Here is a 16,837-nt window from a genome sequence, read left to right on the forward strand (position 1 = left end):
TATATAAATAAATTATTAGAATAGTAATCAAGCTTTTTTTATTTCAATTCGTTTCAATTATTTCTTATTAATTATGTTATATAAGCCTAAATCTATTGATCCAATTAAAAATATCCGTTAAAAACAATCATTTTGGTATAGAAGTATTGTTTTCTCTTGCATCTGGTAATCTTAGAATAAAAAGTATTTCTGAAAAGTACATAAAAAACGATGTAATGAAAAAGTTTAAATTTGCAAAATTTCTTACCGTTGGGTCGATATCGTATACGCATTTATGCAACTCGTAAGCTCTTTCGCAAACATCCTCAGATTCTAAAAATTAACAAATTTTTATGAAAATTTCAACCGATTTTTTATAAATTAAACTTACTCAATTTATTCTTGCAAGTGTTAACCATTTTACTTATAGGTTCAGCAATATCATCCGGCAACTGCTTCTTTATATCATCGGTAAATGTCACTTTCCCATCTTCAGCCATCTACAATTTTCCAATTAATTTCCACAAAATTAATTAATTTCTATATATTACTCACAGCTCCGAAATTCACAGTGATGCATTTAATATAACACTAAAAAAAAGAACAAATCAATAAATTGGATTCAACGTTAATAAAATTACCTTAAATTTGGGATCATCCGGAAATTCTCCTTTAAGCGCATTTGGTATCCTTTCTAATAACGAATTACATTAATATTTAAAAAAATATATATTTTACTCTAATTTTTTATACCTTCATCAGCCCCAGTTTCTTCTATGCATTTAGCATGCAATGCCTTAGCCAGATTTTCATCCAAACCTGCGTACTAAAATAAATAATTTGTATTGTGTAACTTAAAATCGTTGCTTATTTAAGTGTTCTTATGCAACAAGTATGTACTCACAGCAGCATTTATCGCTCCAAGAATGAAGACGAGAAGCAATGTGGCTGTATTCATTTTTTTGAATTAACCTAGAACGCATCTGGTAGCTCTTTATATATACATTTTAATTGATATAATTCGAATAATTATTTCGAAAACATTGCATGTTTCCTTACATAATTTCCAAGCGGTTGTCATATGGGTAATGGATACCAATATGTGTCGTATTTAATTAGTATTCCTTACGTGCATAGTTTTTTCTCTTAATGCGTGCAAATCATGTGATTAAAGTCTAGATTAAAATAATAATAATTAGTTGTTGTTATGATTTTTGTCTTAAATATCTGTTTTTAATTGTTTAAATAATTTCCTTTTTTTTCTACTAAATTATTTTTTTACTTGAAATATTAAAGAAATTTACTTTACTTACTTTTATCTACATTCGAATTACGTCTTTAAGCAAAATTTAGATTTTGTTTCTAATAAGGTTTTCTAAATATTCCACTGAAAAACAGCCAAAATACAATATATTTGTTTCGTCTTTATTGACATTTTAGAAGTTATTTATCTGAATAACTTCTTTTCTAATTTCTTGGATGTTTTTTCTAGTACATATACTGATCATATTTTACGCCAAACTCCATTTAAGCATTTCTTAGTGATTTCTTTCAAAGAACGATAATTGTTTTAATTTTTTTCAAAAAAAAAAATGTTCGACGTAGATAATAAGCTTTCAATGTTGCTATTATTCCCTGATTCAACGATTGGATTGTTGTATTTTTTAGAAGAAATTGTATACGTCGTAAAATCAAAGCTTTGTAAATGTTAACCAAGGTAAATATGACGTAGCTTAAACGATTAAATTATTATCCAAAATATGCAAAACTTGTCATTTTACTATTTTTTTGATATTTTAAATTACTAGTATTTCTTCTATAAAGAAATTTCAAATGGAAAAATGTTTTTTTTATCAAATATACCACAAGAATAAATCTGTTCAAGGTTATTATTGTTTTAGATCGATTTGTCATAGATTTCGTTCTATGAACTAATTTTGTTGTTAGAATTACAGAAAATTCAGTAATTGACTTAGAATCAAGAATGTAATATTAATATTAGGTAAGACGTTGATCACATCATGACTATTTAGATTATATAGTTTATATAGGAAAAACATTATGAAAACATAAGGTATCACAAAAACCAATTACATCTATAGATACATCTTATCATACAAGAATATACAAGAAGTGAAAATTAGATTTGTAAAAATTTGTAAAAATATAAATTATTTTCTTTATTATTGTAGAAGTTATCCCATTTTTTTAACTTAATTCGTCTTCATTTTACTTCAATACATTTTCATTTATATTCTTGAGCAGAATAGTTGTGGCCAATAACCTTTTGAAGTTGTACCTAATTAATATTTTGATTGCAATATTAATTTTATGTATAAATTAGTTTATTTGAAGATAGAGAAATAATATTAGTAATTATTGTTATACTTTTTCCTAATACGTCCTTCATTTAAGTTAATTAGCCTGATGTGATATTAGCATGTTGTAATATTAAATTAGAAACAAAAACAAAACATAATTTATTCAACTTTCATTTTATAGAATCTTATTGAATAAATTTTTACACTACACTTAAAACTTGTAATTTGTGACACGTTTAAGGAGAATTAAATTGTAAAAAAATGCGACATGGATGTTTTTAAATTATTTCTTTATTTAAAATAAAGATTGCATAGACATGCATATTATCACCAAGTTAATGTAGACAAACAATTGGAGTAAAATTACATATATATATATATTTTTTGTATATAAAGAAATTACAACAATCGTGGAAAGGAGTAGCAGAGTAAAATAAATAATTTTTAAATCGATGGCCTTAAAAAAAATTAGATTGTATAGAATATAAACAAAATACTAATAATCGATATGCATTGAATCGATTTAATATGATGCAACTTTTGATAAATTAACTCTTTGCATTAATAATTTTCGTATTGTTTTTTTTATACAATTACAAGTAATAATACATTTTCTAATAAATAGTCTCATTCACACGGAAATACACGCAAACACACAGAGTTCTGGGTACGTCAATTCACTCACTAATTATGTAATAGTCTACAATTGGATTACACACGATTCTTGGATTTGATGCACTTCCCTTTATAGCAGATTTCAGTTTCGTGCGAGATTTCCGTGGATGTTGTTGTCCATGTCTCCAAACTCATCGGGGTGATGAAACTCATTGGATTTTTTGTAGTTGATTCTTCCGGAACTTTGTCTGTTGTTAATGAAGATATATATTCAGTTGTTGCCTCATCTTCAATATATTCTTGATCTTCTTCGGCGTTTATAGGTTCAAACGTTGACGATTCCTCGGTTACTTCTGGTACGTTAGTTGTTTCCTCTACATTGGTATTCGTAGTTGTCTCTTGGGTATCCTCATCTTGAGACATATTAAACATTTCGTACAGGGAGTTGAAAATACTGCCCTGAGTAGATGTTGTTGTTGGGGGAATAGTAGTTATCTCTTCCACGGGAGCTTGAGTTGTTACTGCTTCTTTAGATTCATCTTTGACCTCGAGTACATGCAATTTACCAACGAATCTGACCTTGTCATTATCAGATACGGAATTTATTTTGATGCTTGGTACGTTCTGTGACTCAGCTCCTTCCAAAACGTCGACTGGCCTTTTGACAAGTTTCCAGACTCCTCGTCTCCTAGCTTTTGTTGTTGTCAGCTCGTCAAACATCTTTGTTGTTGTTGCAATTTCCGCTTCTTCAGTAGCTTCTTCGCTCGTAACAACATCTTCATTAGGATAAAAATTTTCGACGTTATTTAATTTAAGACTGATTGGATTGTTCACTGGTTTTATGTTTAAATCGCTTTCCGAATTTTTGTTATTATTTTCTTTGGCAACATAAGTTTCTCTGATGATGGATGAGTAAGGAACTTGGTCATCGATGTTTGGGTCAACTGTTATTTGGAAAGTTGGTCTTTCAGTTGCGCTTGGTGATTTGTAAGGTACCGGGTAATTTCCTCCCTCAACGTCTTCATCTTCACTGCTCTCTTTGGTTTTGGCTTTAACTGGTAATTTAAAGTGGGTGCTACCACGGCTTCTACCCCTAATTGGTGTACGTACAGACGAATCTTCTTTAATAGATAATTCGTTGTAGTTCTTGTGATGTGGCTCTTCAGTGGTTACCCTAACCCTTGCTGGTCCACGCAATCTTCCTCGTATTTTCACTTTAGATTCTTCTTGATAGTGCTTTTCAGTTTGAGCATCGGTGACTTCAAAGTATTGAGGTGCGCTCGTTGTTTGATACTTCGGTCTGATTTCGCCAATGAAATGAACCGGCGTTGAAGCATCGATATTTTCAGAAACGTCGACGTATTGAACTAACGGCTTTAATGTACTGCTGATGTAAGTGGAGGAATAAACTTGTCTTTGGGGAGTTTCAACAGGTGTTGGCGCTTCCTCCACAATTGGTTTATTGAAATTAGGTTGTCTGAAGAAACCGTAAAACTCTTCCTTATCGGCTTCCTTTTCTGTCGTTATCTCTACTAACTTCCTGGTGGTTTCACGATGTGGTTGTGGGGTTGTTGTAGGTCTGGGTCGGCTTCTGATCCGAGACTTTGACCTGCTTGAAACACGATCAGTGGTGGTGTCATGGTACTCTTCGAGATTTTTTATTGGCAATTGGTTAATTTCGTGTACGATCATTGGTTCAGTGGCAGGTCTGCTGATTTCCACGTTAATAACCGGTTCATTTAAAGAATCTTCGTGTTCAACTGGAATGTTATAAATTGGTTGGTAATTCTTAATAACAAATTGATCCTGATCGATGGCAATTTGCTGCTTTGGTGTGGAAATTTCCTCAATATACCTAGCAGTTGATGGTTGCTCCGGAGTTATGTTTTCGGTATAATAATCTGCAACTGTGGTTTCAGCTTGTGTCGGTCTTCCTCTATTTCTGAATCTTCGAGATGTTAATATTTTCTTTGTGGGATCGGTTGTGCTGCGATGTAAATTGTAATGGGAAGTGGATGAGTCTTCTACGTATCTAGTTCTTGGAGTTGTGGGTCTTCTCCTCGGAATATTCCTCCTTGTATTATATACGCTACTATCTGTAGTTGTAGTATATCTGTTACCACGAACTCTTCCTCGTGTCCTCCTTGTAGTTGTTGTATCTGGTATATGAGTAGTTGGAGCTGGAGTTGTTGTGGTGGTGGTTGTAGTTGTGGTTGTTGGAGGATACGTCTCTACTTCAATTAAAGCAGGTTTAACTGTTGATGTGGGCACAAGACCGGGATGAAGCAGTTGACGAATCGATTGATCTTCTAAATTATTAATCAAACTTGGCAAGACCTGGTTCATCGGGTTAACGTGATGTGGCAAATTATAATGTTCTATGTTTGCATTTTGCGTTTTTACATCAGAGACTTCTTCGCTTTCGTAGCTGCTCTCAATAGGTTTGTATTGGGGTTGGGATTTATGAACAATCTCCACCTGTTGTGGTCCCGTGACGTAATTCGCATTTTCATGTGGTTGTCGCAAAATGTAGCTATCCATAACATCTTGATTTAACAAATGTTGATTATGTCTCAACGGTTTCTCGGTGGTGCTATAAATTGGCCTTACAATGTACTGCTCTTCTTCGTGTTGGGGATACACATTTCTGTTCTTATTGTCGACCTCTGCGTATTTGTAATCATTTTCATCTGAATCCGTGTAGTGATGTCCTTCGGTTGTCACGTGCTTGGGAGTTGTGGCAACGGGAATGTCGGAGTATTCAGGCGTGCTCGGGTATGCTTTAATGTATTGCTCATTGTATGGATCTTCCTTATACTTAGTCGGTTGTTTCCTTGAACTTCCACGCGTTCTGTGGCCTTCCGTTACAATCTCTTTGATGTAAACCTCTTGCGGAGGCGTAGTCGTGGACGGGCGCGTCCTCTTTGGTGCCGGCCTCGCTACCTCTTCGTAACTGTAATTGTTTTGATCGATAATTTCGTGATGGTACTGTTGTTGCGGTGTGGTTCTAACATCCTGAATGACTTCCTCGAGATATTGAGCATGAGGAGTAACAGTTGTACTTGGTCTTGCTTTTGGTACATAAGTCTCGGTTTCTTGATAGTATTCTGGTGGTGGAGGTGGCGGAGGAGTCGTTGTTGTAGTTGTTGTTGTGGTGGTCGTAGTTGTAGTAGTCGTGGGTCTTGTCCTAACTCTGGAAGGTCTAGTTGGAGGGGCCTCTTCGTAGTTGTAATTTTCTTGTTCGTAATGTAGATACGGTTTAGCTGTGGTGCTTCCACGAATATTGGTATGAGTATTCCTCACTTGTTGATTGGTATTATAAATAAATTTGTTTTCTGGAATCACCTCCTGTGTATATTGTTCTTGAGTATTCAAAGTCTGCGGTTTCCTGACAACTTCTTCCACAACCTCTTTAGGTTTTTGTTTGATAATCGGTTGCTGCTTTCTGTACTGTTCATCGTAAGTCTCAAAGTTATATTTTTCAGGAACTTGCTGTTGCAATTGCGGGATGAAGGCGTTGATTTGGTCTAAATCAAATTGATTGAAGATTTGCTGATTGGCAGCGATTGGTTTGGAGTACGTGGGAGGAGATATCGTCGGTTTAGTAAATTGTTCTTGATACGGTTTGTATTCAATATTGGGAATAGTTTGCACGTTTTGCACCGGTGTTACTATAGTATCTTTGTCGTGAAGCTTTTCTTTGGTGGAAATTACAACTGATCCGACATGTGGCGATGGAAGAGGAATTTTTGAGAAACCAGGTGGAGCTTTGTAACTTAATGGAGCAACGAAGAATGGCAACTGATCAACTTTACGCTCAACTCTGTTATTGTCCAAACTAGAAAGATAGGGAAGTTCGAATTTGGCGTAATCAATTGGAGCTTCGAGGTTTGATGGTCCGACAAAGATCTTTGGAGAATCAGGACCGACGCTGTCTTGAACATCGATACTTTTAGCATCTTTCAACAATTGAAGTACGTCGTTGACATCGGCTTCCCTGTCACCTGTCATGTAGACAGCTAAAGGCGGTTGGTGAGGTTTGCGTTTCTTGGCTGTAGGTCTTCTGGTAGTTGTCGTAGTTGTGGTTGTTGGTGGAAGAGTCGTTGTTTCAATCATCGGTAGAGCGAATGGTTGCTGGTTTTCCAGTTGGAGTTGAAGCTTGTGAGCATCCAATGCTTGCCTTATAAAATCATTCTGAATATCGTGGATTTGCTGCTGCTTGTTCAAATACGGTTGGTAGTTGTTGAACTGTTGCTGAGGCTCGATGTTAGGTATTTGTGGATAGGCTTGTAACCTGGGGAAGTTTTTCTGATTCAATGATTCGTATGGGACGTAGAGGAGCTGTACGCTTTCTTTTTCAACGGATGGAGGATTGGTAGCGATTTCAATTGGTTTGGGAAGCTCGGGTTTAGGGGCCAATGGAACTGAAGCATTTACTTTGATTGGAGGAAGATCCGGGATGATTGGTTGATAATTTTGGAAAAGCTGTTGCTGCTGGATCAATCCATGTTGGCTAAGATATTCCTCCGGAATAGTATGGTACTTTTGTTTTTGCGGGAATTGCTGATAAAGTGGTTCATTGACGAATTGTGGTTGCTTAGGTTGTTGCACGTAATATTGCTGTTGAGTGGTTTCCGGTTTTTGTCCTCGTTGTCTCGTCGGTGCTTGTGGGCTTTCGAATCTGTAAGGGTAGCTTTGAGGTGCTGGATTCTGAGGCTTCCTCCTCGACTGCTGTTGTGGTTGCTGTTGCTGCCTGAATGGATTCACGTTAGTTGTCTCCCTCAAGAATTGCTGGAAATTGCCTCTAGGTTGTTTTTCATCTGGGAAGAAATTGCTTTGCGGAGGATCAGCAAGATTCAGGACTCTGGCTGTAGCCTTTTTCTCTGCAGGTGGAGCGGCTGCTTCTTCTGTTGTTTTGCAGGTGGGACATGGTTTGGCTATTGGGATCCAATCGTTGGAATCTTCGGTTTTGGCATCCTCGCAATTCGCAAATGCAAAGAATAACGCGACTGCGATCAACGACATCCGAGTTTTCCTCAAAATCTGAAACCAAAGAAACTGTATAGTAAAAAAGGAAAAGTTAAAGAACGTTGCCGGAGGTCAATTAATTGGACCTGGACTTTCTCTTTCCAGTAATTATCCTCCTATCATTATTATTTACGTGCAGTAAATGATATCCTTCTTTATTATCTAGAATTTTAAAGCACGACATGTGATTTGTTTTCTTTTCAAACATGCTACTTCGTACAAATGTAATTACACAAAAAATCAAGTAACTAAATTTCTTAGAATTGTTTGATTTTCTTATAACACATTGTTATACTATATTTTGATTTCTACAAAATGTTTATTTATTTATAATTAACTCAAGGTCATTGATCTTAGTGGAACTTTTTACATATAAATCTTGCATCAATTACATCAATAAACTAATTTTGATAAGACTTCTTGGTAAATTACACAATCCTCAACTATTAAACTAACGTTGAAAACAAATACACGTAAAGTGAGGATGAAAGATGAAGAGAAGAGAAAAAAAAATAGAAAGTGTTACACTAAACTTAACCTTGATGCAACGTGAAGGCCAGCTTCGTGTACAAAATGCACACAGATCTTTTGTTTCGTAACAGTGGGTCAACAACACCTACTTCAACTCTTTACAATAGATTTTCATCTCGTGAGGAAATTTCAAAAGCGCGAAACGTTGACAATCGTTGTAAATATAATTACATGGAAATTAAGTGCGCACAACTCCATTAAGATGAACCAAAAACAAAACAAACGTTGAAATAAAATAACGAAGAGACATTTACTTTAATAAATGAAACATGCCGCGAAGAAAGCTCAATCCATTAACCAGTTTAATTTCAAAATAAATAAATAAATTATATATGGAATGAAGGAATGAAAAAAAAAAAGAAAATAAAGAAAAAATGACGAGAAAGTTGGACGTGATTCTTCTTTTACAGTCTAATAAATCGGGAGTAGAAGAAAAAAATGGATTTGCATATCATCGAGAAAGTTAAAAAAATGTATTTCGTTGATTGATTGAACTTTATAGTTTAATAATTCGGATTAATTGAATATTAATGACTAATAGTTTTGGTATTTAGAAATCTTTGAATTATGTTTCTATAAGATACTATCAATTTCGTTATTTATAAGATTTCTTAGTTTATTTAAAATAAAGTTGATTAATTAGTGTTTTATATTAAATTATACAAATATATGCTCATTTCAATTTAAATACTTTCTATTACTCAATGGAATTACTTAAGCAATGCAAGTCGTTGAAAATAGACGAACGGATGATCTTTAAACTTATCGGAAGAAATAGAATAAAATTCTAGTAAAAGTAGATGAATTATGATATATTAAAAAGAATCTATAAAAATAATTGTAATATATTTATATATGTATTTCTTGGTATATTGACCCACCTGAAAAGAGTAATGAAATACCGATGAAACTTCTATAAAAAATAATTATAACTAGTTGGAGTATACTTTCAGACGGGAAAATATACTTAGAAATGCAAGTAAAACATTAAATTAAATTAATTAGTTGTCATTATTATTAATTTTATCTTTTTTCTTGTCAATGAGAAAAGTTCAAGAGATCTGTGTACTATTTAAATTACATAAATCCGGAAACTATAAATAATTACGTATTCTCGTTCAGTCACGACATTGCAACATACGGAAAGTGCTTTGAATATTAAAAAGAAAACAAACGTGTCAATGCGAAAGAAGGCCAGAAAACAACTTTTGAAATTCACGTGAAAAATCCATTGTCCTCAAAAAAAAAAAATAACACAATTATGAAGAAAGACACTGTGCAAATAATATTACCTAATTAAGAATGTTTTTATTTGGGTCATTTATAAAATGCCTCGATTAGTCCGGATTCACTATAATACAAATTGAAAATTTCAAAACAAATAACTCTCTTTTTGTGCGGTTTATATTTGTATACGGAACCGAGTATTCATAAAATCATACATATTTTCTTTTTACAGGGATTCAATTGTAATTGGTTTGTGCATTAAGAATATTTAGATATTTAACAACGTATTATATAATAAATTAATTTCAATTGAGTTGAACAGAGACGATCTGTAACTAAACTTTGATCATAGCTTAATAAACTATGAAATGATCAGTTACTACATTTACTTAGAACCGTTTACAATTATTCGATAGTCACGATTGAAGAATCTTGTGATCAATGAAGAGGAAAATCAACAACAAATACAGTAATTGCATTACATAATAATATTTCAGTATTGTCTAAAAAACTATATTTTTACAGTTAATTTATAGAACATTGAAACAATAAAATAAACTATCAATATTGTAATGCTGTAACCACACTGTTCATGAAAAATACATATTTGTGTGTCAGATATACCAACTATTATATATTGTGTAATTTAATGATTTAATAGTATTACTATATATAAGATATGTATAGTAAATTCATAAATATTGTGTATAATGACAGTTTTGTCTCATGGACAAAAATGACCATAGGTCTTCAAAATATTACATATTTAAAAAATCACAGGTAAAGACTGTGTTGAGCAGATCTTTGTATATAAGAATGAACGTATATAGAATAAATTATGTTTTGAAGAGAATTATTTTCAATTAATAATAAATAAAAATAAGTAAATTAATATGTATAAAATTTCAATTTAAATGATTGTTTCTATGCGTGATGTTTTGAACTTTCAAATTTATTAGAAACAGACAACATCCGCGCCAAATGCATTTTAATGAAATAACTCGCATATTTGCGGCTCACCTGCAAAACAAAAATCAAATATGAGCCGTACCATGGGAAATCAATCAGAGTGCAACAGAGTCTAATTATACGTATTAACTTTGCATATGTAATTGCTGGCGTGAGAATATGTTTAACTCTAAACAGATTAATTTAAATAAAACATACACAGCGTATTTTCCAGACGAACTTTCTCTATAACTCATTTACAAATATGTTTTCTGACTCAGTTATAAATTGCACGATCATCGATTTGTTGTTTCGATTAATGAAAGACGGATAACTTCCATATGCTATTTGATTGCTTGTAATAGTTAAGCAATGGATGGGAAATCTGTATGTTTTTCTTTATTATTAGAGACAATTAAAATGATAATTGAAGAATCAGTTATTAATGAGTTAATCATTGATGAGAAATCTGTACGTTTTTAATTAGTTGAGACAATGGTAATGATACAATATATTTTTAGATATACTTTAGATTTACAATAATACAATTTCATTAATTTTATTGTTTTTAAACTAATACACAAATAATTCAGTATATAATGACTTTAAGTATAAATATAGAAAACATGGTCAATGAATCAAATTAAATTCGTATTTTCTTTACTAACAAGTAAAATAATTGTAATAAATAAATTAAGAGTTTTTCCTAATTAAACTTTGATAAAAAAACACATTTTTCGATTTTATAAGAATCAATTAAAAGATTGGCAATACTAGATTTGAAAATAATTTTAAACGCTTTGTATTTCGTAGATATTGATCAACAAAAATAAAACAAATTGCTTTTATCATGCGATGTAATTAAAGATTTTCACAATTTTATTTTTTAGTAATATTCAAATTCATGCTAAATACACTACATATTTCAGCTAATTACTTTATTTGTTGACATTATTTCAAAATTATATTTTAGACAAATGTTGAAGCTATACTCAATGTATAATAAAGATTTTTTTTATCCCAAGTATATTTTAATACAATCTTATTTTATAAATTATTAAAAAGCAAATTTATATAATTATTAATCATTATCATTAAACATTATTATTTCAATTTGAAATTACAGACAAATTTACTATCTTCTTTTTTATAAATTTTGAATTTGAAAGCCCTTTTAATTATAATGTACTTAATGATAATTAATAGACTTGTCAAGTAAATGAACTATTTATATTTCAATACGTGACAGTTTTCATAAAGATTTCTTTATAATGATAAGATGTATCTAACTTTAGAGACATTTTTTTAGAAAATAATATATTCTTATCCAATTAGGTGAATCCCAAGCGCATTCCTAGATATTTGTCTTTGTCGAATGGTGGGATTATTTAGATTTCATCTCTATTAGTAAATTTGGTAAAATATTACAATTTGAGGGAAAATATCACACTCTTTACATTGTTAAATATTATTTCACAGTTTTTTGTGTATAATTTATAATTTGTTGCAATAGTTACAACTTAATTTCCTAATTATAATAATAATTATGATTCTTTATAACTTGAATAATAAAGCAATGATTATAAATATTTATTTATTTCGAAATACACTAATTAATAATTAGTAAGAAAAGAAATATAATAGAAAACATTGCATTATTTCATTAATTATTTATACTTAAGAGAAGAATAAGAGAATCAAATGAATGCGTTTTATAATTTAATGTAAAAATAAGTTGAGAATGAGACACACAAATGTATGCGTTTTTTTAAATAATTGTTTATAAATTGGGTTGATAATTAACTTAAGAATTAAAGACGTGCCTAACGGGAAAGTAAGACTTTCAACGTGAGATGCAATCCGATATTCGTCTTCTCCATTCAAACAGCTTTTAACAAACTAAACCAAGCAATAAATTATATTGCGTAAGTGGACAATATATTAGCAGTGGAATCCCGTTGCAACCAGAACCAACTTTTACTTCGTTATTTCATTTTATTTATTTTTTGTGGGATGGAACCGTTTGAATGTACCATTGCTGTTCACCTACTTTACAATTGCAACTGTAGCAAAACAAGAAGCAACATGAAAGAAAAAGGCGTCGAAGAAGAAAACGCTATGTCTGAACATTAGATGAACATGGGCGGCCGTAATGGCAGCACTTTCTATAAAAAATACTCGAATGCCAGCCATTCCACTCAGAAAGTACGCTTTTCATGTTCTCGTTAGAAAACGGATTCTAATTGCGGCCTGCAGAACGTATCCAATCGGAAATCGTTATTAATAACAAACAATAATTGCACGCACGAAACCCACCGGCCGACAATGGTTACGCAATTCCGGATCATTTCGTGAATGCTTGAACTGCGGATGCATTGGGTAACAATTTCATTAATTTTAATTACTGTTTGTATTTCGCCGATCGTCGATCGATCGGATATTCCAAATCCGGTCACAATTCAAGTGATCTGTTAGAATTTATTAACTATTCATTTAATTTATACCTATTCGCAATTTTCAATGTGCTTTGAAATTAAGTATTGTGTAACAATGAATGTTAGTGATTATTATAAAGTAAATTATTGTGGTCATGAAAATATCAACCAAAATTGTTTACTTTCACATTAATCATACAAATAATCTATTAAGAGAAAATTTAATTTTCAATATTTAAAAAAAAATAACAAGAAATATTGTATAACAACAGATATTAACAGTTATTTTTTGTACGTATATTGTTATTGACATATTGACAAATTTCGATGAAAATAAAATATTTCTCAATGAAGATGAAAATTTATTTACAAATATTGTTTATTGTGAGGACAGAAAAATAATGATCTTATATTATTATTGTTTCAAAATGTTTATTTCTTTATGTAATTGTTACAATAAAGACAATTATTACTAGTTTTATGATTAACTAATTACATTTACATAAATGAAGTTTTTTCACAATCTTCAGTGTATTCTAACAATTGATATAAGCATAAAAAGAAAAATTAATATTTTTTTTTGGTTAAAAAAATAATTATAATTAAACATTATGAATAATTTGCAAGAATGTTACAAATAATTTATGATTTATTGTGTTTTGAAAATTAACCTGTAGTATCAAAAAGTCAAACAATGTCAAGACTGCACAAGATGAGGTCAATCAACGTCATAATGACGTCGATTAACGTTACGTTGAAGAAATGATTTTAGATAGCTTTTCTGGTTCTATTTTCATGAAATGTCAAAAGTCAAACAACGTCATAATGACGTTACGTTGAAGAAATGATTTCAGATAGCTTTTCTGGTTCTATTTTCATGAAATGCCAAAAGTCAAACAACGTGAAGATTGTTCAATATGAGGTTGATCAACGTCAGAATGACGTAGATCTACGTTTTGTTGAAGAAATGATTTCAGATAACTTTTCTGGTTCTATTTCTATGAAATGTCAAAAGTCAATCAACGTCATAATGACGTTACGTTAAAGAAATGATTTCAGATAGCTTTTTTGGTCCTATTTTCATGAAATGTCAAAAGTCAAACAACGTCAAGATTAATCAACGTCATAATGACATAAGATTGGTGAAAATGAGGTTAATCAACGTCATAATGACTTTTTAAACTTGATTTATAATGTGATTTCCATATAAACTCATGACTTAAAATTGTTCTATTCCCTAAATTTTTAAATAATTGTTGTTATAGTTAAAATATTTTCAACGAAATTTTAATAGTTATTTTCGAAACATACATTTGTTTACATAACGGGAAACAATTCATAAAATGTATTAGGTTTTCAAAATAGATTACAACATACCAATTTATTTTAGAGAGGAATCACTAGATGATCTCTAGAGACACCTACATAGTTAACAGTTCATATGTTTCGTCAAATAAAGACCATTCATACTTCTTATAAGGGGTGAAAGTGAAACCTATCAAAGTACTGATAAATAGTTATTGGATTTAATTATAGACATATTTACGTTATATTTTAGAAAATCATATAATTCCAGCTGTAACTAAAGTATTCAATTACAATTTTTTTTATATAATTATTTGCTTTTTTATAAATACAAAGGACGTTATTGTTTTTTATTATTCATATTGAATGAAGGTAATTTTGTAGCTGTGCTGTTTTATAATTGATCCGCTCTAAAATTACGAATTCGCGCTCGAGTTTTGTTACGTAAATGCGAGATTCAATTAAGCGAGAAGAGAATGAAACAAAAACGGCTTGCACAACATTCGATAGGAGGAAATGGTATTAAATATCAACGGTGTTGCCCTTTGTTTTCTACTATTTTTTTTGCGTTGTTGTTACTATAACTTGTAGAAAAATCCATCCGCATATTGCTGTTTTCTATTCACAAAGCGTGACCGGAAAGGAACATAACTCCAATTAATGGAAATTGTTTGCAATTAGAATCGCATCGCAAAACTTTAGAATTATTTAATTAATTAGCGAAATAATTATGAGGCAGAAATCATTGAACTAATTTATATAGAATTTTTTATTTTTTTTATCTTTAAATTTAGTAAATCCATGTATTTTTCAGTTTAATAAAACTATTGTTTTATTTACATCAATAATTTCAATATTTAAAAATTAGTTTTAAACTAAATATTTTATCGACAATTTCCACTCAAATTTTCAAAATTGATAAATACATTTTTTTACGATTTTTGGTCAATACGAATTTAATTTTAACAATAATCAATACATCTATACAAAATTTCACTAAAACATTAATAACTTATTTTTTTTTTGTAAATTAACAAATTAGAAACATAAAATAAACATCCCGTAGAAATTGTTAATAATTTATTGTTACAACTTTCTACGATTTCCATAATGACTCTAATTATTTCAATAAACATACTGATTTTGTGTTTTCTTAACTAACATTTTTATTCTCAATGAAATATTTGAAACATTATTTCATTTATTTATAATTTTTTATTTCATTAACAATATTTTACTCAATGAAATACTGAAAATCATTAAAATCTAATTTCATTAAATGTAATATCATTTCTTATTTATTTAAAAAATGTTTATGAAACTATTGAGTTTCATTTAAAATATTTAGGAAATTTGATTTGTATTTTTTTTTAAATTATTGATTTATTATTTAAATATAAACTTACCATTTTTTTTTCAATTATTTTATGCTGTATCCAAGAGAATCAATAACAGTTTACTCGAATCCAAAAACTGATATTGAATTTGAAAAGTAATAATTGAATAGAAAAAGTTTCAAAATATCGAACGCTGTGTACTAAATACTATAGTATTTGTTGAAAGTACGTAAGCCTGGGTGCGTATTCACTGATAGGAGCACTGCATCTCTCACTCAAATACCAAATATCACTGGTTCATGTTGGAAGGAACACTTCAACCCGGCAAAGGAAAGTCTTAGAGCGGTCGGAGATTGCCTTCTTATATGTGCTACAAAAGTGTAAGAACGTTGAGTGAAGCAGTTGGTGGAAGAGGTGGGGAAAGAAACATCGAGCGTGTGTTCTACATCGCATCCCTTAACAAAGATCAAAACAGCTGTACATAATAATTTTATTGCAAATTCTTCAATTCAAATTTATTTGAATAGTTCAATAAAATTTATTAATTTATAAATCAAATGTGTTAACAATTTTTTCTAATGGACAGGAAATATGGAAAAAAGGAAATAATTTTATTCTTTCCGGTATTTAGATGTGTCTACGATTGGATATAATGATGATAAGTATAGTTTTTTGTCGTTGTCATTTGCTTATTGAAAAATAAGTTGGGGAAAGTCGATTTTCCCTTTTTATGACTATATTTTTCCTTTCGGAATTTATCATTATTTAAATTGTAGTTCTTCAGTACTTTCTTTCATATTTTACGCAGGATGTTGGGTGACAGTTTTTGGTTTCTAATAGAATTATGAAAAGCTTAGTTAGGAGGTCAAAGCAACTAAGATTCAGATTTTAGATTGTTACTTTTAGGTATAAACAATTTCTTGTAGCAAATATTACGTGTATAGAATTATTAAAATTATTTTAGTAACTTGCAATATGTTGATTAATATATACAGGAATTCCTTACATAGTGCGGGAAACAGCTAAAATTGCGAATATTACTTTATTATTAAAGAGTTTAATAATACAAAATATACTTTTATAAGTAAATAAATTAATTTCAAATTATCCA

At 30.5% G+C, this 16,837-nt stretch overlaps 2 protein-coding genes across 2 annotated transcripts; both read right to left on the reverse strand.

Moving 5' to 3' along the window:
• Positions 1-68: 68 nt before the first annotated feature.
• Positions 69-937, reverse strand: LOC108566290 (general odorant-binding protein 83a-like). Its single transcript, XM_017926105.1, has 7 exons — positions 884-937; positions 733-805; positions 621-673; positions 535-570; positions 371-479; positions 248-312; positions 69-189 (listed from the first exon to the last, which is right to left on the reverse strand). Exons 1-7 carry the CDS (start codon positions 935-937, stop codon positions 172-174), a joined length of 408 nt encoding a protein of 135 aa, XP_017781594.1. The 3' UTR covers positions 69-171.
• Positions 938-2,771: 1,834 nt separating this feature from the next.
• Positions 2,772-16,084, reverse strand: LOC108566350 (flocculation protein FLO11-like). The gene is made up of 2 exons (XM_017926182.1): positions 15,796-16,084; positions 2,772-7,958 (listed from the first exon to the last, which is right to left on the reverse strand). The coding sequence occupies exons 1-2, from the start codon at positions 15,796-15,798 to the stop codon at positions 3,012-3,014; spliced, it is 4,950 nt and encodes a 1,649-aa protein (XP_017781671.1). The 5' UTR covers positions 15,799-16,084; the 3' UTR covers positions 2,772-3,011.
• Positions 16,085-16,837: the final 753 nt, after the last annotated feature.

Source organism: Nicrophorus vespilloides, unplaced genomic scaffold, assembly GCF_001412225.1.
Source record: "Nicrophorus vespilloides isolate i.1.1-1 unplaced genomic scaffold, Nicve_v1.0, whole genome shotgun sequence".
Lineage (NCBI taxonomy): Eukaryota > Metazoa > Arthropoda > Insecta > Coleoptera > Silphidae > Nicrophorus > Nicrophorus vespilloides.

Excerpts from the sequence above, each read along its gene's own strand:
- LOC108566290 (XM_017926105.1), bottom strand. The coding sequence starts at position 937 with ATGAATACAGCCACATTGCTTCTCGTCTTCATTCTTGGAGCGATAAAT. Across the intron at positions 806-883 it reads TTGGAGCGATAAATGCTGCT|TACGCAGGTTTGGATGAAAA; the intron begins GTGAGTACATAC and ends TATTTATTTTAG. Across the intron at positions 480-534 it reads TCACTGTGAATTTCGGAGCT|ATGGCTGAAGATGGGAAAGT; the intron begins GTGAGTAATATA and ends GGAAAATTGTAG.